The 24,089-nt window shown below is 43.7% G+C and overlaps 1 protein-coding gene across 1 annotated transcript in view; it reads left to right on the plus strand.

Moving 5' to 3' along the window:
- The first annotated feature begins 14,256 nt into the window (after positions 1–14,256).
- IL2RG (interleukin 2 receptor subunit gamma) overlaps positions 14,257–24,089 on the plus strand; it is a 45,715-nt gene continuing 35,882 nt past the window's right edge. Inside the window, exon 1 of the mRNA XM_030210297.1 lies at positions 14,257–14,468. Within this exon, the coding sequence (XP_030066157.1) occupies positions 14,393–14,468 (76 nt within the window). The 5' untranslated portion in view covers positions 14,257–14,392. The remainder of the gene's footprint in view (positions 14,469–24,089) is intronic.

Raw genomic sequence — 24,089 nt, forward strand, 5'->3', positions numbered from 1 at the left:
AGCCAGTGTACCTGAATGTAACTCACCTTGAGCTGCCACTGAAACAGTATGAGCAAATTCCAAATAAATAAAAAGATAATTGAGCAACTGCTATAACCTGTTTCTCCAGTACCAAAGTCAAGTCTAACTGTACACCAATATAGCAGACATCTATATGGTGAGGCAAAAAAAGTAACCTCCTACAATTTTTGCAGAGATTATGCTCAGGTGGCTACTTAAGCGGATTTAAACCTAGAATCAAGTAGAGGTGACCAGATTTTCTGTACATGATTAAATAATTGAAAGTTACCAGACGTGGCTGTTTCAGATTTGTGAATTTGTATAACATTATTCCACCAAAAATGTATATTAAGTTGTGAATTGTCTTTCCAATTGGATAATATATATTTGAGGGTTATAACTTAACTATCAATATATCAAAAAGTTTAGATTTATGAGTATTGTAAAACTTCACGGCACCAGAGCAAGCCGAAATGCAGTCCCCCGCTGGCCCTAGTCTTGTAAAACTGCCTGGCACAGCTGCTGTCTTCCCTGTGCAGCTTTAAAAAACTTGTCAGTCCACTGGGAAGTTCCTTGGCTCCCAAGATTTGATACACATTGCACTGGCGTTCCTAGGGGGGGCGGTGGGTGCGGTCCGCCCCGGGTGCACGCCGCTGGGGGGGTGCCATGCGCCTGTCAGCACCGCTCATTCCGTGCTCCCTCTGCCCCGGAACAGGTTACTTCCTGTTCCGGGGCAGAGGGAGCATGGAACGAGCGAAGCCGACAGGCGCGCGGCACCCCCCTAGCAGGTAAAAATGCACCCGGGGGGGGGGTCGTTTCACCGGGGGGGGGGCACTGCACCTGGGGGGTGCGCATCAGTGATCCGCCCCGGGTGTCAGCCCCCCTAGGAACGCCACTGACATGTTGTAATCCACAAGGTAAAGTAGATATATACCAGGCAAACAATCCCTCCCCTCTAGAGTTCAGCCAGTTCACCTGTTTCTCCTGCACAGCTCCTCAGCTGCACCTCTGTTTGTTTCAACCTCACCACTCCCTTCCTCCCTTGCTAACCGGTAAGATGAGTGCAAGTCCATAAACCGCTACTAAATGGACTTTGGAAAAATCCACAATTCCAGGAATAACATATATAGAATGTTTGTACATTTGGGAAGCTTGCCAGGTGCCCTTGGCCTGGATTGGCCGCTGTCGTGGACAGGATGCTGGGCTCGATGGACCCTTGGTCTTTTCCCAGTGTGGCATTACTTATGTACTTATGTAAGGATCCCACCCTTCTTTGTCAGTTCCAACTCCTGACAACCTCCCACACGATCCTGGTTGAAACAAGCATTCTTCAAATCCCCCTCTGGGATAGCCACCTTCTTCCCTTTCCCACCAAGCCCCCAAACCAGGCTCCTACATGCGTTTTAAACTCTCTACCTTTGGTTTTTGCCAGAGCACAGATATGCATGGGCTCCTCTTGTTCACTCTCCTCCCTCTCTGCTGCCTCTTGCCACTCCATGGGTTCTTCTATCCACCTGTCTCTTAGCTGTTCCTGATTTCCCTGATTAGACCTTTCCTCCACTCCTCTGGGGAAAGTGATCCACTACAGTCCCTGACAGGCTGGGTCCTTGAAGGATGGAACCGGGTCAGCCCTCGCCCACAGACCAGCTTTGCTCCCCCTCCAGGTGCCCTACTCTCCCTCCCATCCTCGTACCCTTCATAGTATCCAAAAGGTAATCCAATTGTATTGAACCAAAGGTAATCTTTTTAGGATTTATGTGTTCAGTAAAATTGAGTATAGAAGTGATTATCTGCCATACTTTTGACCAAAGTTGATTGGTTTGATGGCATTCATAATTCATATGAAGAACGGTACCTTGATGTTCATTACATGACCAACATAAGTTGTGATTCAACAGACCAGCTACCTTCATTTTTTGAGGAGTCCACAAAACTCTGTGATGCAGAACAAACAGAGATTGAAAGTAGGATGCTGAAGAAATTGGTCTAATTGTTTTAGCCCAAAAAGTTCTCCATTGACAGTCAGAGAGAGAGAACATTGTAGATCAGATTTCCAGACTGAACAGAGACCTATTTTATTCCTTAAATGTATGGTCAATTAAAAATGTATAGAACTGGGATGCTACATGTCCATTTTTGTGACTTGAGATTGTAAAAGGAATTAGAGAAGGTTGAAATGTACATAGTGAGCTTGGATGGTGACTGGATGTCATACAATGTTTTAATTGTAGCCAACGAAATAACTGACTTGGATGTAATCCAAATTGTTTTTGTAAAGTTGGAAGAGAGTTGAATTTGGCTTCTATCAAAATATGATCAATGGACCAGATTCCTTTAGTAATCTGATGTTCCAGATCATTGAATGAATATCATTGAATGAATATTGGATTCATAGGGGGCTTCCATAAGTTTATCTAACTGAAAGACAGGTAAAGGAGGAAGAGATTATAACATCACTGGTGGACTGTGAGGCTGTCCTCAATGACACTTTTACCACACTTTCTACATGCAACTGCTGTAACTTCTGAATGGATTCTATGGTTCATTGCTAGACCAGACCACCAGAGAATCCATGTTGCAGTGAAACAATATACATGCCCTGAGTGTGGTAAAGGCTTCAGGCAGAAGGCAAACCTCACAATACACAAGAAAATCCACAATAGAGTGAAACCATTTACATGTTCTGAGTGTGGTAAAAGCTTTGGTTGGAAAGAAAGCCTCAAACACCATCCACCCAGGGATGAAACCATTTACATGCACTGAGGAGGTAAAAGCTTCAGTTGCAATTTTACAAAAAAAAATAGAAAGCTTGGCATCAGGTAGAATAATGGAAAGGTGACATCCCAGGAAAGCAATTGGGCCTCCTTGGGGGCACTGCAGTGGACTTTATAAAATGCTCCCAGGTACACATCTCACCATTGCTCCCTTACCTTGTCTGCTGAGCCCCCCAAAACCCACTACCCCCAACTGTATACCACTACCATAGCCCTTATGGGTGAAGGGGGCACCTATATGTGGGTTTCTGGTGAGTTTTTGAGGGCTCACAGTTTCCTCCACAAGTGTAACAGGTAGAGGCAGATAGGAGCCTGGGTCCACCTGTCTGCATTGCACTGCACCCACCACTAGACTACTCCAGGGACCTGCATGCTATTCTGATGGACCTGAGTATAACATCTGAGGATGGCACAGAGGCTGGCAAGTAAAGTTTCTCCATCACATTTTTGGGGAGTGGGAGGGGGTTAGTGACCACTGGGGGAATAAGGGGAAGTCATTCCTGATTCCCTCCACTGGTCATTTAGGGCACTTTTTTGTGCCTTATTTGTAATAAAAACAGGTCTAGCTCAAAACGTCTTAAGTTTTAGTCCTGGACGCTTTTGTTTTGTTCCATTATAGCTGAAAAATGTCTAAGTCTTAGGAACACCCAAGTTCCACCCTGAACATGCCCCTGGCACTCCCCCTTGAGATTTGGACGCACTTCTAAAGGACTTCAGAAAAAAACATCTAAAAATAGGTTTTGAAAATGCTGATTTGAACGTTTTTCTGAGAAAAAAAAACGTCCAAATGCAGACTTATGCCACTTTTTGGACATTTTTCTCTTTTGAAAATGAGCCCAAATGTTTATTTTGTTTTTTAACCGAAGTATATTTACTGTGAGATTCAGTGCAACCAACTTTATAAAACCATTTTACTCCATCACAAAAACATTTTCACTTTTATTTATTCACTTTTGGTGACCTCAGCAGTGCTCATTGCTCAAAATAAAAGTATGGTAATGTATTTAGCACCAACTTCCTCATCGGCTCACCCGATTTTAAGAGTTTATGAATTTCTACTTTTTCTATGATTTTTAATTTTTCACTTATCTTAATATGTCAGACCCGGGGATTCAATTGTCCGACATGCATGTTTCGCTCAGATGCGAGCTGTATCAAGGATATACCCCTCAATAAAAGACAACACAAAACTATCGTTATTTCTTTTCCCATTGTTTTTTATGCGTTAGGATGGGTGAAAAGTACTGTGTGTGACATTTTGATGACCATTAATGTGCATGGCAAAATAATAAGTTATCTGTATGCCAATTTCTTGTTTTCAAATTGACTGAGAAATAAGTATCAGAGGATAAAGTGAAAAATCATAATGTAAAGTAAAAAGGGATGTATACATAGTAACGTGGAGGGGCATAATCGAACAGGGCCGGCCATCTATAAGGGCAGCCATCTCTAATGACGGCCCTGTAAAGCGGCATACCCGACCGTATTATCGAAACAAGATGGCCGGCCATCTTTTGTTTCGATTATACAGTCGGGGCCGGCCAAATCTCAACATTTGGGCAGGCCTTAGAGATCGCCGGCGTTAGAGATCGCCGTCATTGGTTTTTGCCGATAATGGAAACTAATGGCAGCCATCTCAAACCCGACCAAATCCAAGCCATTTGGTCATGGGAGGAGCCAACATTCATAGTGCACTGGTCCCCCTCACATGCCAGGACACCAACCGGGCACCCTAGGGGGCACTGCAGTGAACTTCATAAATTGCTCCCAGGTACATAGCTCCCTTACCTTGGGTGCTGAGCCCCCCAAACCCCCCCCCCCCAACACCCACTCCCCACAACTACACCACTACCATAGCCCTTAGGGATGAAGGGGGACACCTAGATGTGGGTACAGTGGGTTTTGGGTGGGTTTTGGAGGGCTCACATTTACCAACACAAGTGTAACAGGTAGGGGGGGATGGGCCTGGGTCCACCTGCCTGAAGTGCACTGCAGTACCCACTAAAACTGCTCCAGGGACCTGCATACTGCTGTGATAGAGCTGGGCATGCCATAAGAGGCTGGCAAAAAAATGTTTTTAAATTTTTTGGGGGGAGGGTTGGTGACCACTGGGGGAGTAAGGGGAGGTCATCCCCGATTCCCTCTGGTGGTCATCTGGTCAGTTCGGGCACCTTTTCAAGGCTTGGTCGTGAACAAAAAAGGACCAAGTAAAGTCGGCCAAATGCTCTTCAGAGCCGGCCTTCTTTTTTCCATTATCAGCCGAGGCCGGCCATCTCTACACCACCACCCCCCATTGTGCCTTCAGTACACTGCCGACAGGCCCCCTTGAACTTTGGCCGGCCCTGCAACGGAAAGCAGTTGAGGCCAGCCAAAATCAGCTTTTGATTATACCGATGTGGCCGGCCATAGGAGAAGGCCGGCCACCTCCCGATTTGTGTCAGAAGATAGCCGGCCTTCTCCTTTGAAAATAAGCAGGATAGTAACATAGTAGATGACGGCAGAAAAAGACCTGTACGGTCCATCTAGTCTGCCCAACAAGGTAAACTCATATGTGCTACTTTATGTGTATACCTGACCTTGATTATCCAGTGATAATAATTGACTCCTTAAAGCATAGGGATATTGTTTATACATTTTTGTATTTTCCTTATGAGGAGTTCTGAGGTTCCGTTTTTGATTATTTGGATCTTTAGGATTTCCGTGTTGGAGTCCTTACCATAATTTAGTAAGACACCCACAAATTAATTACTATTTTTCAAACTCCTTTATTAGTCTGCCCAGCACTAGCCCCGCCTCCCAACCACTAGCCCCGCCTCCCACCACCGGCTGTGCCATCCAATCTCCACTACGCTTTGAGGATCCATTCCTTCTGAACAGGATTCCTTTATGTTTATCCCATGCATTTTTTAATTCCGTTACTGTTTTCATATCCACCACCTCCCGCGGGAGGCCATTCCAAGTATCCACCACTCTCTCCATGAAAAAATACTTCCTGACATTTTTCTTGAGTCTGCCCACCTTCAATCTCATTTCATGACCTCTAGTTCTACCACCTTCCCATCTCTGGAAAAGGTTCGTTTGCGGATTAATACCTTTCAAATATTTGAACTTCTGTATCATATCACCCCTGTTTGTCCTTTCCTCCAGGGTATACATGTTCAGGTCAACAAGTCTCTCCTCATACGTCTTGTAATGCAAATCCCATACCATTCTCGTAGCTTTTCTTTGCACCGCTTCGATTCTTTTTACATCCTTAGCAAGATATGGCCTCCACTCAGCCACTAATACAGCTTTTCTTCACGTAGAGGGACTTGGGCTCCCTTCTATCCCTGCAGCACAATTTTTCTAGCTCTTGGTCTGCTTCTGTTTCCCTATTCTATACTGCCTTCCTGAAGTCTATGGGCCATACATGTACATTTCAAATTAATTCCCAGAAAATGGTTAAGTTGTAAACTTGTGGCTGGCTGGGGATACAAACGTATTTATTTGCAAAATTTAATATATTGCCATTCACATAAAAAATTACACATCAAGGCGGTTTACATAATAACTAAAATCAGCCTAAAAGAACAAATCAACACAGCACAAAACACACAAGGAAAGGAAGCAAAATAGAACAACAATCTTAACCAAATAACAATGAAATGATAAAAGTAGAAAACTTAAACTACATGCTCCAACATGGTCTCTTCCCTAAGGATAATGGCAACATCCTACTCAACCCAATACCAAAAGACACCAAGAAAAAAAAAAACAACTGATATCACCAACTACCGCCCAGTAGCATCTATCCCACTGGCAGCCAAAATGATGGAAAGCTTGATAACCAAGGAAATTACCAACTACATAAACAAATTCTCAATATTACATGAATCACAATCAGGATTTCGTTCCTCCCACAGCACTGAAACAGTACTAATCACTCTATTAGCCAAATTCAAACATGAAATTGTAACAAGCAAAAACGCACTTCTCCTACAATTCGACATGTCTAGTGCGTTCGACATGGTAAATACTACTACTTCTACTACTCACATATCACAAAATACTACTAAATATCCTAGAATACTTTGGGATAGGTGGTAGTGTACTTAACTGGATCAAGGGCTTCCTAACTACTAGAACATATCAAGGAGAATAAATTCAAGCGGCATAAGATTAGTGGGAAAGAGGCTGAAGTTCAGTCTAGAAAAGGTAAATGAGTGAGGTAGAGAAAGGAGACAGAGGTCAATAGTCAACAGCTCTACCTCCTTAAAAAGTAAGATTCCTGGGTTAAGAAAAGTTTTATCCAACTGACCTTCAAAATGTTACCATTCAAAGTGTTGGTTTGGTTTTCTTTTCTTTCTTCTATTAATGGAAGAGTTATGAGTAAGCAATATTACTATAAGCAGGTAAAGACAAGTATATTGAAATTCCATACTTGAACCACAATAGATGAGGTTGTGGTATAATCTTAACGATAGTAATTCAAAAAGAATAATCAATATATATTTTATGAGAGTAGTGAAATAAGATATTCAAAATATATTACAGTAGGAAAGGAACGGATAGTTTTATATAAGTTGACTAAGGAAAAAAGGAAATTATAAATGAAGTTATGAGCATGTAATCATTCATCGTGCATTTATAAAATAGAAGCTATGAATACGTTTCTATTCTTCTTCACATATACGGATTTTTGAGAACATTCAGCCATTTACTGTATGTGGGATTATGAAATAGGATGAAATCTAAAGTGCAATAAGAAGATTGCATTCTTACTGAGCAAGGCAGTAAAGAATATTCAAACATTCAAATATATTTATGTGGATCCAATTAGAGGATCAAATACTACAGCTATCGTTCATCTCCATTATGCAAACATAACTTACAGAGAGTCTCAGTAATTTCCAAATATTAAAGCTTCTCTCTCTTCTTTCCCATGCAAATTAATTATCATAGGTTGTCTACAGCATTACGTAAATTACTAACCTCGTAAGTAGCAAACTGATGGTGCAGTAGCCATATGCACACAAAAACGTTCATTCTATCATACAAACCTGCTTCCCATTTGCTTAAATGAGCTCCGCCATCTTCACATCTGAACAAGGCCAAACTGAACTATCAAATCATATTTGTTAAAAAGGGGAGAAGGTTAGCAGAAGTTACAGTGGAAAGGTTTAGAGTTCACTAGCAATCGTTCTCACAACCGTTCTCAAAGAGAGAAGTGCACGTACTCCGCTGTCAAAGGTGGAGACAGGCACTCGCACACTGCTCTCAGTTAAAGAAATAGACATTCGTACGCCGCTATCAAAGAAAGAAATAGGCACTCATACTTTTCATGCTGAGCAAACCTACACCATTTTTAATTGATATATAGAAAAAAGAGGGAAAGATAAAAACATTTATCGACAGCAAAACGTTTGTGTCATTGAACTTAGTCCTAAATCTTTTATGGTTATCAGTTTCAATATGATTTATAGTTTTATGCATATATTATTATTACACATATATATTCAATAGAAATTCAGTTCATATTATGCTTGCAAAGTAGAACTACTAAGTTAATATTGTGGTATACACCCAGATATGATAATAGGTAGTATAAACTGGATTGTAAGATTGAGATAAACAGGCTATTAATTCAAAATTTGAATGTAGAACAAAGCACATTTGCTTATTTCCGATCTGAGGAAGAAGGGCAACCTTCGAAAGCTAATCAAGAAATGTATTAAGTTATGTCCAATAAAAAAGGTATCATCTTATTTTCTTTTCCATGTTTTATTTTGTTTGATTTCTATTGATAACCTTAAGAGTGGACTAACACGGCTACCACACTCCTCTACTTAATGTAGAACAAAGAATCAACAGTCTGTATGTCATGTATCCCAGTGCCTCGCCGTAGATGATTTTGTGAACCATAGTGCAAATTTTGAAGGTGATGCGTTCTTTGATTGGGAGCCAGTGTAGGTTTTCATGAAGGGGTCTTGTGCTTTCAAATCGCATTTTTCCGAAGATAAGTCTTGCTGCCGTGTTTTGAGCATTCTGAAGTTTCCTTAAGATTTGTTCTTTGCATCCCGCGTATATTCCATTGCAATAGTCTGCATGGCTTAGCACCATTGATTGTATCAGGTTGCGAAATATTTCCCTCGGGAAGAATTGTTTCACACGTTTGAGTTTCCACATTGTGAAGAACATTTTCTTTCTAGTGGATTTTACTTGATTCTCTAACGTTAAGTAGCGGTCCATTGTGACACCGAGGATTTTCAGGCTGTCTGAGACTGGGAGGGTGTGATCCAGGGTGGTGATAGTAATGGGGTTGTCCGTGCTGTATTGAGATGAGAAGATGAGACAGTGTGTTTTTTTTTTGTTGAGTTTTAGTTGGAATGCATTTGCCCAGTCATCCATGATGTTTAAGCCGATCTTGATTTCATTAGTGATTTCTGTCAGGGTGGATCTGTAAGGAATGTATATACTAACGTCGTCTGCATAGATGAAGGGGTTAAGGCCATGGGTGGATAAGTTCTTAGCTAGTGGGGTCATCATTAGGTTGAAGAGGATCGGCGATAGTGGTGATCCTTGTGGTACTCCGCAGTTTGCTTTCCATGATGATGATATGCTTGATTTTGAATTTACTTGATATGTTCTTGTGGTCAGGAAACCTTCGAGCCATCTGAGTACGTTGCCTCCAATCCTGAACTTGTCGAGTAATCTCATTAATATGTTATGGTTTACCATATCGAATGCACTAGACATGTCGAATTGAAGGAGGAGGATGTTGTTACCTTTTGCTACTTGCTGCTTGAATTTGGCTAGGAGAGTGAGTAGTACTGTTTCTGTGCTGTGTAGGGGACGAAAGCCTGACTGTGACTCATGTAGTACTGCTTGGCCACCATGCTTTCCATTATTTTGATTGACAGCAGGATGGATGCTACCGGTCGGTAGTTGGTGATTTCGTTTGCTTTTTTCATGGTGTCTTTTGGTATCGGGGTGAGTAGAATATTACCATGTTCCTTCGGGAAGAGACCTTGTTGGAGCATGTAGTTTAGGTGGGATGTGAGATCTGCTATGTAACGGTCAGGGGCAGATTTCAGTAGGTAGTTGGGGCAGGTATCTAGTTTGCAGTGAGTGTTGGCAAACCTGCTGAGCGCCCGTGCTACTGTATCAGTGTTAAGGGGGGCAAAGTTGGGTCAGTTGGGTATTCTACCATGAGTGGGTCCAGTTCGTCAAGGAAATTTTCGATGTTGGTGTTGTCTTTGGGTAGCATGTTGTGTAGATTTACTATTTTCTCATAGAAATACTTAGCCAGATTGTCTGCGGATGGGATGTCTGTATTCGATGTGGTGATTGGGTTGGTGTCTAATAGTTTGTTCACAAGTTGGTATAGCTTCTTTGTGTCTTTGTAGTCTGTCCCTATTTTATTTTTATAGTAAGATCGTTTGGTCCGTCTTATTGCATATTTGTATTTTCTTTGTGATTGTTTCCATGTGTTGAGTGTGTGTTCATCTTTTGTTTTTTGCCATGCTCATTTGAGTTTCCTGACTTGTGTTTTTAATTTTTTCAGTTCATCGGTGAACCATGGTATTGATCTATGCTTGCGTGTGGTTCTTGTTTGAAGTGGTGCTATTTCATTTGTGTTTGCATCTTTTATCCCATTCCGAGAGGTAGTTTGTGGTTTCTGTTTGTACTGACCATTCATTGTTGGATATCAATTGCCAAAATGTTTTCATATCTACATGGCCTTTTGTTGAGTATGTTGAATGTTCTTGGGTTTGGTGTTCTCCCTTCTTCCGCCAGTGTAGGGATAAGTTTAGTTTATGATGATCATGGAGTTTCTGTCCATTTAATATCTGTTATTATTAGGTTCTGGACTATAGCAATTTTGTGTGAGATGAGGTCTAGTGTATGCCCTTTAATGTGAGTTGCTTGCATACGTGGCCATTTGAGGTCCCATAGGTGGAGGAACTCCTTACATTCTTGAGTGTTGTTTGAGTTTGGGTCTTCTAAGTGGAGGTTGATGTCTCCTAGTATTAGTACATTGGAATTGGTTACACACGTGTTTGAGATGAAATCCATTAGGTTAGTCTGGCCTTCGTTCCAATTACCTGGGGGTCTGTAGAACAGGGCACAATTCAGGTTGTCGCATAGGGTTTTGTTGTGGATTCTGATTGAGCCAATTTCAAGTTGGGGTGTCATGGATTCGGCCGTGGTTTCGATGTTAAAGTGAGATCAATAGATTAGTGCTATGCCTCCGCCTTTTTTTCCCTTTCTGGTCCAGTGTATGATTTTGTATCCTGGGGGGCATAGGTCTAGGATTATGGGGTCTTTCTGATCGTGGATCCAGGTTTCGGTGATGAAGAGTAGGTCAAGGTCTTCTGCCAAGATCCATTCTGTTAAAATCGTTGTTTTGTTTATTGCTGATCTGGCATTGATGTAGCCCACTTGGATTGTTAAGTATGGGTCTGCTGTGTTTGGTGTTGTGTAAACTTTTATTAGTTGTCGTTTCTTTGTTGGGGGTGAGCTTATTTGGGCCCTTCTTTGCCTTCTGTGTTGCTTGTCCATGAGTTGGTGTACTTCCTCCATTTAGGTTGTGATGTGTTTAATGAGGTGAGGTGTGTCGGATCAATCTTTGATGATTATGCAGTATGTGTATGATGTTGCTGTCTGTGAGGGGGGTGGTTGCTGTGAGGTGGATCAATGATAATGAGTAGATAATTAGAAGTAGTTTGAGGATCTCCATTTTGGTTTTCGTTCTCTGTGACTAGTAGAGGGGCTTTTCTAATGACTGGTATTAATCTGCAAACGAACTTTTTCCGGAGATGGGAAGGCGGTAGAACTAGAGGACATGAAATGAGATTGAAGGGGGGCAGACTCAAGAAAGATGTCAGGAAGTACTTTTTCACGGAGAAAGTGGTGGATGCTTGGAATACCCTCCCGTGGGAGGTGGTGGAGATGAAAACTGTAACAGAATTCAAAAATGCGTGGGATAAACATAAAGGAATCCTGTTCAGAAGGAATGTATCCTTGTGTAGCGGAGATTGGGTGGCAGAGCCAGTGGTGGGGGCGGGGCTGGTGGTTGGGAGGCGGGGCTACTACTGGGCACACTTCTACGGTCTGTGCCGTGAAAATGGCAGATACTAATCAAGGTCAGGTATACACAAAAGGTAGCACATATGAGTTTATCTTGTTGGGCAGACTGGATGGACTGTGCGATGGAAGTGGGTACGACGGATGCCGGTGGTGCAGGAGGTGGGTGCAGGCGGGCGGGTGGCCGGCAATGCAGGAGGTGGTCGTCGGACGGGCGGTCGGCGATGCCAGAAATGGGTGCTGGCGGGTAGGTGGCCAGCATCACTGGAGGTGAGTGCAGACGGATGGGTGCTAAGGTCAAGCCTGGGCAGCAATGCGGTATTGGTTGGGGGTAGTCGCGATCGATTCTCTGTGACGTCCCAGCCCGGATTGGATGTCCGAGAATTAGAACGAGCTCTGCCATGCTCCCTGCTCCACTTCCCAGTGAGATCGAGCCGGTCTCCAGCTGATCTCTGGCCAGTCCTGTTCGGGGTCCCTGGCTAGTCAGCGGTCATCTTGTTCAAAGCAAAAGTTACAAGAAGGATAGCTTTAGTTACCTCTGCTTCAGAACTCTCTAGAAACCCAGGCCATCAGATGATGTTACACCCCTACCCACTTGTACAGGTCCCAAACCCTTACAGTCAACATAATATGCCCTGGTGATTGCTGGTATAAGTTCAGTTAGGATTTGAAACACCTCATTGAAGTATTTCTTAAGCATGTCCAAAGATGATAATACTGGAAATTTAGGGAAGTTCAGAAAATGAATATTTAAGTGATGATCAAAGTTCTCAAGAGCTTCAGTGTTCCTCTGCATCATTACATTATCTTTAATAGTTGTAAGCAGTTTAATAATCATTTCTTTCTCTATAATATCAGCAAAATTCGCCCTTTCCTTTCTGAGCACTACCAGAACCCTCACCCACACTCTCATCACCTCTCACTTAGACTATTGCAACTTGCTTCTCATAGGTCTCCCACTTAGCCATCTCTATCCTCTTAAATCTGTTCAAAATTCTGCTGCACGACTAATATTCCGCCAGTGTCGCTATGCTTGTATTAGCCTTCTCCTCAAGTCACTTCACTGGCTTCCTATCTGTTTCCGCATTCAGTTCAAACTCCTCTTATTGACCTATAAGTGCATTCACTCTGCAGCTCCTCAATACCTCTCCACTGTCATCTCTCCCTACATTCCTCCCCGGGAACTCCGTTCACTGGGTAAATCTCTCTTATCTGCAACCCTTCTCTTCCACTGCTAACTCCAGACTCCGTTCCTTTTATCTTGGTAAACCATATGCCTGGAATAGACTTCCTGAGCTGGTACGTCAAGCTCCATCTCTGGCCGTCTTCAAATCTAAGCTAAAAGCCCACCTTTTTGATGCTGCTTTTAACTCCTAACCCTTATTCACTTGTTCAGAACCCTTATTTTATCATCCTCACTTTAATATTCCCTTATCTCTTGTTTGTCCTGTTTGTCTGTCCTAATTAGATTGTAAGCTCTGCCAAGCAGGGACTGTCTCTTCATGTTCAAGTGTACAGCACTGCGTACGTCTAGTAGCGCTATAGAAATGATAAGTAGTAGTAATAGTAGTAGAGTAGTAGAATATTCCGCCTGTGTCGTTATGCTCATATTAGCTCTCTCCTCAAGTCACTTCACTGGCTTCCTATCCGTTCAAACTCCTCTTATTGACCTATAAGTGCATTCACTTTGCAGCTCCTCAGTACCTCTTCACTCTCATCTCTCCCTACATTCCTCCCCAGGAACTCCGTTCACTGGGTAAATCTCTCTTATCTGCACCCTTCTCCTCCACCGCTAACTCCAGACTCCGTTCCTTTTATCTTGCCGCACCATATGCCTGGAATAGACTTCCTGAACCGGTACGTCAAGCTCCATCTCTGGCCGTCTTCAAATCTAAGCTAAAAGCCCACCTGTTTGATGCTGCTTTTAACTCCTAACCCTTATTCACTTGTTCAGAACCCTTATTTCATCATCCTCACTTTTAATATTCCCTTATCTCTTGTTTGTCCTGTTTATCTGTCCTAATTAGATTGTAAGCTCTGTAGAGCAGGGACTGTCTCTTCGTGTTCAAGTGTACAGCGCTGCGTATGTCTAGTAGCGCTTTAGAAATGATAAGTAGTAGTAGTAGTAGTAAGGTTCTGCTAGGGTGCAGTTTAGCCATATGGGTGGGATAATTTCTTATCTCCAGTGTCATTGTGTTTCAGGAAACCCCAAGGCTCACTGACTTGGTGCACAGCATTAAGCTCTGAGAAGTTAAAGGCTTCTGCTCTTGTAGTCTTGTATCACTGTCACATCTAGACTATGGGGGGATGGTATTGATACAGGAAGTGACTGTGGGAGTGAGTCATGAACACAGAAACACAGCGATGTTATACCGATACGGTTCTTTCCAGCTTGTGGTGTAGGCAGGACAGGAGCCCTTCAGTGTCAGGATTTCCTGTTTATAGCACACTGCTCTCTTTTACTTTCAGACACGAGTCCAGGAAGAGCTAAGCCAGAATAGGCTGCGTGGTGCCAAGACTGGACCCATACCTGGAGAAACAACCGAGTTTCCATGATGGCATCACATTCCTTCCTTCTGCTTGTCGTCCTTTGCTGTCCCACTATTGCTCCTTCCCCAGCACAGCAAGGTGAGATAGTAATTCATTCACCTCCTTCTCTCTACCTCTCCAGGTTCTTCTCCCCACCAGCCTTAGTTACCCTGTCAGTGCCCCAACACTCCTCCGCCAGCCTATGACTGCTCCTACCCCAGCAAGGTGAGACGAGAATTCATCTCCTCCCTCTCCGTCACTGCCTCTGCCCTAGTGTTCCCTCTTCCTTCCCTCCTCCCCATCACCACCTCTTCCCCAGTGCTCCATTTCCTCCCTTCTCCCCCCATCACTGCCTCTGCCCCAGTGCTCTCTCTCTTCCTTCCCTCCTCCCCATCACCACCTCTTCCCCAGTGCTCCATTTCCTCCCTTCTCCCCCGCATCACTGCCTCTGCCCCAGTGCTCCATTTCCTCCCTTCTCCCCCCATCACTGCCTCTGCCCCAGTGCTCTCTCTTCCTTCCCTCCTCTCCATCACCACCTCTGCCCCAGTGCTCCATTTCCTCCCTTCTCCCCCGCATCACTGCCTCTGCCCCAGTGCTCCATTTCCTCCCTTCTCCCCCCATCACTGCCTCTGCCCCAGTGCTCTCTCTTCCTTCCCTCCTCTCCATCACCACCTCTGCCCCAGTGCTCCATTTCCTCCCTTCTCCCCGCCATCACTGCTTTCTACCCATCAGCTCCCTCCTCCCTCCCCTTTCCAGCATGGGCATAGAGGACTCTGTCTTTCTCTGTGTTTGTTCAGAAGTACAGGAATTAAACATTAGGACTAGACTTAATTGTTATGTTTTATGTTCTTCTTATAGGGAGAGTTTAAGATGCAAGATGCATGTCTATAATAGTAAACACATGATGGAGATTTTAGAAGACTAGCATGGTGTTTACACGTATGTAAACTGATTTTTGAAAGAGAAGCTACATCACACACAGTTTGGTAGAGTGCATGGAGTGAGTGCATGTTGCATGTATTTTTTGTTTATGTGGATGCTAACATTTCCACCGGTTCCAAAGAAGGCATAAGTCTCAGCTATGGTTTTATATTTGTTTTATAGCATTTTATGTTAATTTATTGTAAACTGCCATGGAGGACTTCTGTTAAAATGCTGTTCTAGTAAATTCTTCCATAAATTACCAGTTTGAGCCTGTGGTTTGAGGGGAAGACTGGGTTTCCTCTCTGGTATTTAACCCCCCCCCCCCCCCCCCCATAAATTCACAAAAAGTACTTATGTCACTCAACTGCTTCACTGGCTGCTGCTGGGCATCTTGTTTTGTAAAATTTGAGACTTTCACGTGCAGGTTGGAAAATCAGCACTTAGCCAGGTTTCCACTGGACGTACTGCCATTTGCATGGCGTTCCCACTAGGGGGCGGACTGGCCATTAGGACAACAGGGCCCACAGCAGCAGGTGGCCCACTCTCCGCCAGCTTCCATCTAGTTTAATCATTTTCGATAGGTGGTTAGGGATCCATGATGCTTAGTGCCAAGGAGTCCAGATCACTGTCAGTCCACCCCATGGTTCCCACATGTTCTTCTGTATGTTTTACAACCTGACTTGGTTGTCTCAATTCCCACCCAGGTTTCCTTTGCAAAGCCAGGTTTATTGTCTCTTCACCAAGGTACCAGGCCAGACTTGACCCAGTAAAGCTATGCCCAGGGGACCAGCCATGTCTGCCAGCTAGACTACAATGAATGAATATCTGCTGCCAGTCCATGCTATTCCCGACCGCCATAAGGACCACACAGCCCTTCCTAGCTCAGTTTGGTTGCTATTACGAATAAAATGATGGTGATGCAACTCTATAATTCTGTAATGTAGTCATGGAATGAAAATCTTGTAGGCAGCACATTGGTTACCTCTCTCCCAAAGGATCACCTATAAAACTCTACTGCTGGTCTTTAAGACTCAACATTCTGGCTTTCCAATCTTCCTTAATCGTCTACTAATCCCCTACACAACAGTCTGAGCAGTGAGGTGCCAATGATCAGAAGCCCCGCACTGTTCTAAATAGCTCTCTAAAAGTATCACCGAAACAGCGCAAGACAATAACGCCGTTATGATCAGAGTTAATGGCATTCAAATATAGGTACTCTATTAGCTCCAGCCCCCCCGACCCCCTTCTGACACAAGGGCACGTGGGGCTGGAGATCCAATGAATCTCCAGCCCCCTATCCTCCCCACACCTAGTGAATTGCAAACCCAACCCCCACCCACCCTGGTGATCTAGCAGCACCTTCCCTCCGTACCTCCGTGATGGAGGAGGGAGTAGCAGTCCCTCTTCTTCCAGCACTGCCTTCAAAATGGCGGCACTCTGGGTGGGGCTTCCCTACCATATAAGCTCCCTTATATGGTCAGGAAGCCCCACCCAGTGCATCCCAGGATGCACTGGGCGGGGCACTGCCATTTTGAAGGCGGCTTGGAAGAGGAGAGAGTGCTACTCCCTCCTCCATCACGGAGGTATGGGGGGAAGGTGGAGGGTTCAGTATGTAGGCCACTGGGCTACCAGGGATTTCTTTTTGGGTGGGGTATTAGGGGAGCTGGAGATCCACTGGATCTCCAGCCCCCCATGCCCTTGTGTTGGGGGGAAGGGTTGGGGGCTGGAGGTCTAGCAGACCTCTAGTACATAAGTACATAAGTACATAAGTAGTGCCATACTGGGAAAGACCAAGGTCCATCTAGCCCAGCATCCTGTCACCGACAGTGGCCAATCCAGGTCAAGGGCACCTGGCACGCTCCCCAAACGTAAAAACATTCCAGACAAGTTATACCTAAAAATGCGGAATTTTTCCAAGTCCATTTAATAGCGGTCTATGGACTTGTCCTTTAGGAATCTAGCCCCCATGTCGCTGTCTGGGGGGCTTGGGGGGGCCACGAGGCCACCAGGGCCTCAGCGATTGGAAGATCCAGAGGTCCAAGGGACACTCAGAACACAGTGGCAGCCCAGGCTGACAGTGACATCCTGGACTGCCTGACTCTGATGGGGGGGGGGGGGTGCAGGAACAGAGGAAGCCTTAACCCTAATTCCAGCTCTGAGCTGGCAAAGAGTTAAGGAGCTATTCGGCATCTACGATCGGAGCACTGTCCTCTGATCATAGGGGCAGAATACTGTGCACTATTTTCTGGCACTGACGCTGTTTGCCATGCCAGACCCCTCTGATCATAAGTGAGAAGATAAATGCGGGCACTAGTTCGGCCGCATTTACCTTTGATCATTGGGGCCTTAGATCCTCACAACATTTCCCACCTTCAGACGGTTAAATATGACACTCCCTGTCATCAGCCCTGGTTTACGAAACACGTTGCCTCTCCATCTACGGTTGGAAACCTCTTTAGAGAGATTCAAGGTTGCAGGAAAACCTTTTTGTTCAGTGATGCTTTCAACTGAGAGCGTCTTCACCCTCCTTAGTAGATACCTTTGAAGGAATGTCTCCAGTGCAAGGCTGTAGGGCCCGGCCCTCTCCCTTTCTTTCTCTCCCTACTTTCCTATCCATGAATGTAGTTCTCTTTCAGCTTCTCTGCCATTCTTTCTTAGTTTTACAGATATTCTGCCCGATGTGCAGCTCCTGGCAGGTTAAATAGCCTTAAGCCAGCTAAGTGCTAATATTCGAGACAGCCGGTTATCTTGGCTGAAAATATTAGAGCTTAGTGGCTATGACGTGTGACATAGCTGGTTAGCACCAATATTCATCAGCTGAGAAGCCAGATAGATCTGTATAAATAGCAGGTCTATCTTTCGCTGCTATAAGTAAGAGGCTGTCTTACCCTGGGCAGGCCCCTAGATGGCGCTGTTCCCCTACAAATGTCCAGGATGTCCGGGGTAGGCCACTAGAGGGCGCTAGGAGAATAGGTGGCGGTCGCTAGGACCGGGGAGAGCCCTGGGAGGTCCACAGGTGTAGGAGGTTATGGGCTGGGTCCTGTGTGGCTAATTAACCACTTGATACCCCACCTGAGATGGGAAAGAAAAAGAAGAGAGCTGGTAGCTGAAGAAAGAGAATCCCCCTGGAAAGAACTGGCTAAACCCTATGGACTTGAGGTGGACTGTGTGCTCAAGGAAGAAAAACAGGCTGGGGTAAGAAGTCCCTAAAGCATTAGTGTTGGACTATGTAGCCTCAGTACTTAGAGGAACTGTGTGTTCAAAGAAAGGACTGTGAGTCTTAAGAAAGAAAGGACTGGGTGTCCAAAGAAGAAGTAGGGCTGTGTGTCCCAGTACTGAAAAGCAGGCTGCGAAGCCTGGGGTTAGAAGTCCCCAAAGTATTGAGGTTAGTGCTGAGCCCAGGAATCTGTGTGGGGAGGCTCAGTGTGAAGATATGTAAATGTATAAAGTATTTAAGCTAGAAGAACTGTGCCCAGGGGCTGGAATAAAGAATTGCCTGAATATGCTGTTGGTAAGACCTGTTTAATTTTGCCTCTGGAAAACCAGGTCACCCTGAGCGTGAAAGGATAACATGCTAATCTGCATACAATTTGCATACTGAGAACCCTGAGTGAGAAAGGGGCCCAGGAGCTTGAGGTTGAATTGCTCAGTATGCTGGGAAGAGACTGTTTGGAGTCCTGTTCAGAGGCCACAGGCCAGTGAGGCCTGCTGGAGAGTGGGAGCAGAAGACTTGCTTTCATTATATATATATATATATATATATATATATATAAAAGTCCTTAAATGCCTGCCTGCCTGTGTGTGTGTGTGTGGATGTGTGAGTGACAGTTGGATGGCGACTGTGAAGAACTAAGGCTAGTGCTGGGCAGACTTTGTAGGTCTTTGTCCTGTATATTGCAATCCAGTTTAGGATGGGTTGGAAAAGGCTTCAACGGCACCTTCAGGAGCCAGAACCAAGGACAGGGCTTGGCAGACTTTTACGGTCTGGGTCCCAAAAATGACAAGACGGATTTGGATATGCTGGAGTGGGCTTTGACAGCAGCTCCAGTAGCTGGAACATAAGGACAGAGCTGGGCAGACTTCTAGGGTCTATGTCCCAGAAAGACCATGATCAAGTAAATAATATCACGTTGATTGTTGATTTAATCATGAATTGATCATGAGTGTGACTGTAGGGCAGACTGGATGAACTGTTCAGGTCTTTATCTGCCATCACTTACTGTGTTACTATAGGCCTTATTTTCGAAAGTGATGGGCGCCATATTTCGACCCAAATCGGGAGATGGGCGCCCATCTCACAAAGGCACCCAAATCGGTATAATCGAAAGCCAATTTTGGGCGTCTTCAACTACTCTCCGTCACGGGAACAAACAAAGTTGACGTGGCGTGTCGGAGGTGTGGTGAAGGTGGGGCTGGGGCGTGTTTATCGGCCGAGGAGAGATGGGCACCTTCGGCCGATAATTGAAAAAAAGGGTGGCAGAAGCGAGAATTTGGGTCGCTTTTGCTGGACCCTTTTTTTTCACGACCCAAGTCCCAAAAAAGTGCCCCAACTGGCCAGATGACCACCGGAGGGAATCGGGGATGACCTCCCCTGACTCCCCCAGTGGTCACTAACCCCCTCCCACCACAAAAAAGAACTTTAAATCATTTATTTATAATTTTTCATTTTACAAGGGTCACTTGCAAACAGTGATACAGAGATGACTGCACATTAATACAATATAAGAAGAAAATCCCAACTAGATGTATGGATTATATACAATCTTTCTTTTTCTTAGACCACAAAGTGAAGAAAAATAGGGAGAGTGAAATAAGACAAGGAGATCAATTAAACAGTAAACAGAAAAAAGAAAACATGGTATTAACCTGATTATCCCCAGATATTACTCATCTAATTCATTATTCCACATTGATCATCTGGTTGGCTTCTTCAAGGCCAAATATGGCGTATAGTCAATTCATTTCATTAAGAACATACTTACTGTCCAAATTTTAGTTAGAAATAATACATCTGATTACATTCTCTCTCTTTTTAAAAACCGTAAGTTATTTAACAATACATATACTCAAGTCTCTAATACAAATCCCACTGATTAAAGCAATCCCAGTTTTCACAGGCTTCACTCCTTTCGAAGTAATAATTAAGGAAATATTTCTGAGGAAAACTTTAGGAGTCATACCTGGAACTCTGGGAAAAACAATAATCTCGACATTAATCATCCACATAACATCCACCGTATTATTCAAAGTTTCTGGTCCATTATCATTTTTAGGATCATAATCACTTGCATCATCCCCTATCCAGCAAAGATTGGATCGTTTCCTTGCCGGAGCCTCTCCATGTGAGTCGAGGGAGGTGAGTCCTGCTGCGGAGGAAATCGGAGGAGCGAAACCTTTGCTGGAACATGAAACATCGCTTTCTCCCCTCTCTGCCTCCAACATTCCTCCGTGTCCTGCGTCGGCTGCTTTGCTAAGAGATGGCTTGCACGTTTCCGGAAGCGTGGTAACAACTTTGTATCTTAAGTTTGAAGATCTGGTTAAGACAGTTGAGTCAGTGAAAGAAGATCTGACTACTCGGGTCAAGCAAATTCAAAATGAAGTGAAACAGCTTCAGGATTTCAAGTTTACCACGGTTAAAGATAAACTGGCTGTCCATAAAAGGATAAGAACTTTAATAGGTGTTTGAATCTTCACCTTCTGAATCTTCCTAAAGTCCCTGGGACTCTGCCTATGGATTTATTTAAAAGATATTTGGTTGAAAACTTGAAAATACCACAGGCGCTATTCCTCCTATCAATAAGATTTTCTATTTGCCCAAGAGTCCAAGGAAGAAAGAAGGAGAAGGTGGAGGCGGAGGCGGAGAAGATATAAATATTGATGTGAACAATATATCTGCCATTTTGGAGCAATCGATAGAAAATGCTACAGAGAGAGCCACGCTCCTAGTTTCTTTTGTGTTTGAACGAGATCTCAACGCCGTTTTAAGGCTTTACTTTAAATACTCTAATGTTTTCTTTGGAGGGGAAAAAATGTGGATTTATCCGGATGTTACTAAATTAACTCAAGAACGGAGAAAAATGTTTTTGGTTATGAAACAGGAAACATTGAAATTAGGGGGAACTTTTTTCCTTGCTTACCCATGTAAATGTTTGGTCTGATTTGGAGAGACGAAATACATTTTTTATTCCCCAGAGCAATTAAAAGCTTTTCTAGATTTAAAAAAGTTAAAATAATGTTGGAAATAGTAATATAGGACAGGTAATCGGACGTAGCCTTTATGTCTATATTTGGTATTACTTATGAATAATCTCCTATGATCTAGCCACGCCCCCTAATTAACGGTGGTCTAAGAAAGTTGACTTTATTTTGATATATGATGTTTCTTCTATTTGCTGTGGCTTCTACTGTGTTTCTGAATGACAAGTGTATGGCTTGTAAAAAGTTCTGTAAAATTATCATAAATAAATTTTTTAAAAAGGCTTCTAGGGGTGATCCAGGAAATTATAGACCGTTAAGCCTGACGTTGGTGCCGGGCAAAATAGTGCAAACTAGTATAATGAATAAAATTGCAGAACACGTAGACAAACATGGTTTAAAGGGACAGAGTCAGCATGGGTTCAGCCGAGGGAAGTCTTGCCTCGCCAATTTGCTTCATTTCTTTGAAGGCGTGAATAAACGTGGATAAAGGTGAGCTAGTTCATGCAGTTTATCTAGATTTTCAGAAACCGTTTGAAACTCCTGAGAAAATTAAAGAGTCATGAGATAGGAGGCAAGGTTCTGGTGTGGATTAGGAATTGATTATTGGACAGAAAACAGAGGGTAGGGTTAAATGAGTCATTTCTCACAATAGAGGAGGGTGAACAGTGGAGTGCCGCAGGGATCTGTACTGGGACCAGTACTATTTAACATATTTATAAATGATATGGAAATTGGAATGACAAGTGAGGTGATTCAATTTTCAGATAACACAAAACTGTTCAAGAATGTTAAAACATGTGCAGACTGTGAAATATTGCAGGAAGACCTTAGGAAATTGAAAGACTGAGTATCCAAATGGCAGATGAAATTTAATGTGGACAAATGCAAGGTGATGCACGTTGGAAAGAATAATCTGAATCATAGTTACCTGATGCTAGGGTCCGCCTTGGGGATCAGCACTCAAGAAAAAGATCTGGGTGTCATTGTATATAATACACTGAAGTCTTCTGCTCAGTGTGTGGCAGCGGCCAAAAAAGCAAACAGGATGCTAGAAATTATTAGGAAATGGATGGTGAATAAGACCAAAAATAATATAATGACTCTGTATCGCTCCATGGTACGATCACACCTTGAGTGCTGTGTTCAGTTCTGGTCGCCGTATCTCAAAAAAGGTATAGCAGAATTAGAAAAGGTTGAAAGAAGAGCAACCAAAATGATAAAGGGGATGGAACTGCTCTCGTATGAGGAAAGGCTAAAGAGGTTACGGTTCTTCAGCTTGGAAAAGAGACGGTTGAGGGGAGATATGATTGAGGTCTACAAAATCCTGAATGGTGTAGAACGAGTAGAAGTAAATCGATTTTTTACTCTTTCCAAAAGTACAAAGACTAGGGGACACTCAATGAAGTTACATGGAAATACTTTTAAAACAAATAGGAGGAAATATTTTTTCACTCAACAAGGATGTGGTAACTTTGCCGGAGGATGTGGTAACAACGGTTAGTGTATCTGGGTTTAAAAAAGGTTTGGACAAATTCCTGGAGGAAAAGTCGTCGATGATACGCTGAAACCTTCTGCTCAGTGTGCTGCTGCGGCTAGGAAAGCGAATAGAATGTTGGGTGTTATTAGGAAGGGTATGGAGTCCAGGTGTGCGGATGTTATAATGCCGTTGTATCGCTCCATGGTGCGACCGCACCTGGAGTATTGTGTTCAGTACTGGTCTCCGTATCTCAAAAAAGATATAGTAGAATTGGAAAAGGTACAGCGAAGGGCGACGAAAATGATAGTGGGGATGGGACGACTTTCCTATGAAGAGAGGCTGAGAAGGCTAGGGCTTTTCAGCTTGGAGAAGAGACGGCTGAGGGGAGATATGATAGAAGTGTATAAAATAATGAGTGGAATGGATCGGGTGGATGTGAAGCGACTGTTCACGCTATCCAAAAATACTAGGACTAGAGGGCATGAGTTGAAGCTACAGTGTGGTAAATTTAAAACGAATCGGAGAAAATTTTTCTTCACCCAACGTGTAATTAGACTCTGGAATTCGTTGCCGGAGAACGTGGTACGGGCGGTTAGCTTGACGGAGTTTAAAAAGGGGTTAGATAGATTCCTAAAGGACAAGTCCATAGACCGCTATTAAATGGACTTGGAAAAATTCCGCATTTTTAGGTATAACTTGTCTGGAATGTTTTTACGTTTGGGGAGCGTGCCAGGTGCCCTTGACCTGGATTGGCCACTGTCGGTGACAGGATGCTGGGCTAGATGGACCTTTGGTCTTTCCCAGTATGGCACTACTTATGTACTTATGTACTTATGTACTTATGTACTTATGTAAGTCCATAGTCTGCTATTGAGACAGACATGGGAAGCAACTGCTTGCCCTGGGATTTGTAGTATGGAGTGTTACCACGATTTGAGTTTCTGTCAGGTCCTTGTGACCTGGATTGGCCACTGTTTGGAAAACAGGATACTGGGCTAGATGGACCATTGGTCTGACCCAATATGGTTATTCTTATGTTCTAACCAATTAAGCCAATAAGCAGCGCAAACCGGTTCAATGCTTAGAGGTTAATGATAGGTCGCATAAGTAACAGGCCTATT

Source organism: Microcaecilia unicolor, chromosome 7, assembly GCF_901765095.1.
Source record: "Microcaecilia unicolor chromosome 7, aMicUni1.1, whole genome shotgun sequence".
NCBI classification, from domain to species: domain Eukaryota; kingdom Metazoa; phylum Chordata; class Amphibia; order Gymnophiona; family Siphonopidae; genus Microcaecilia; species Microcaecilia unicolor.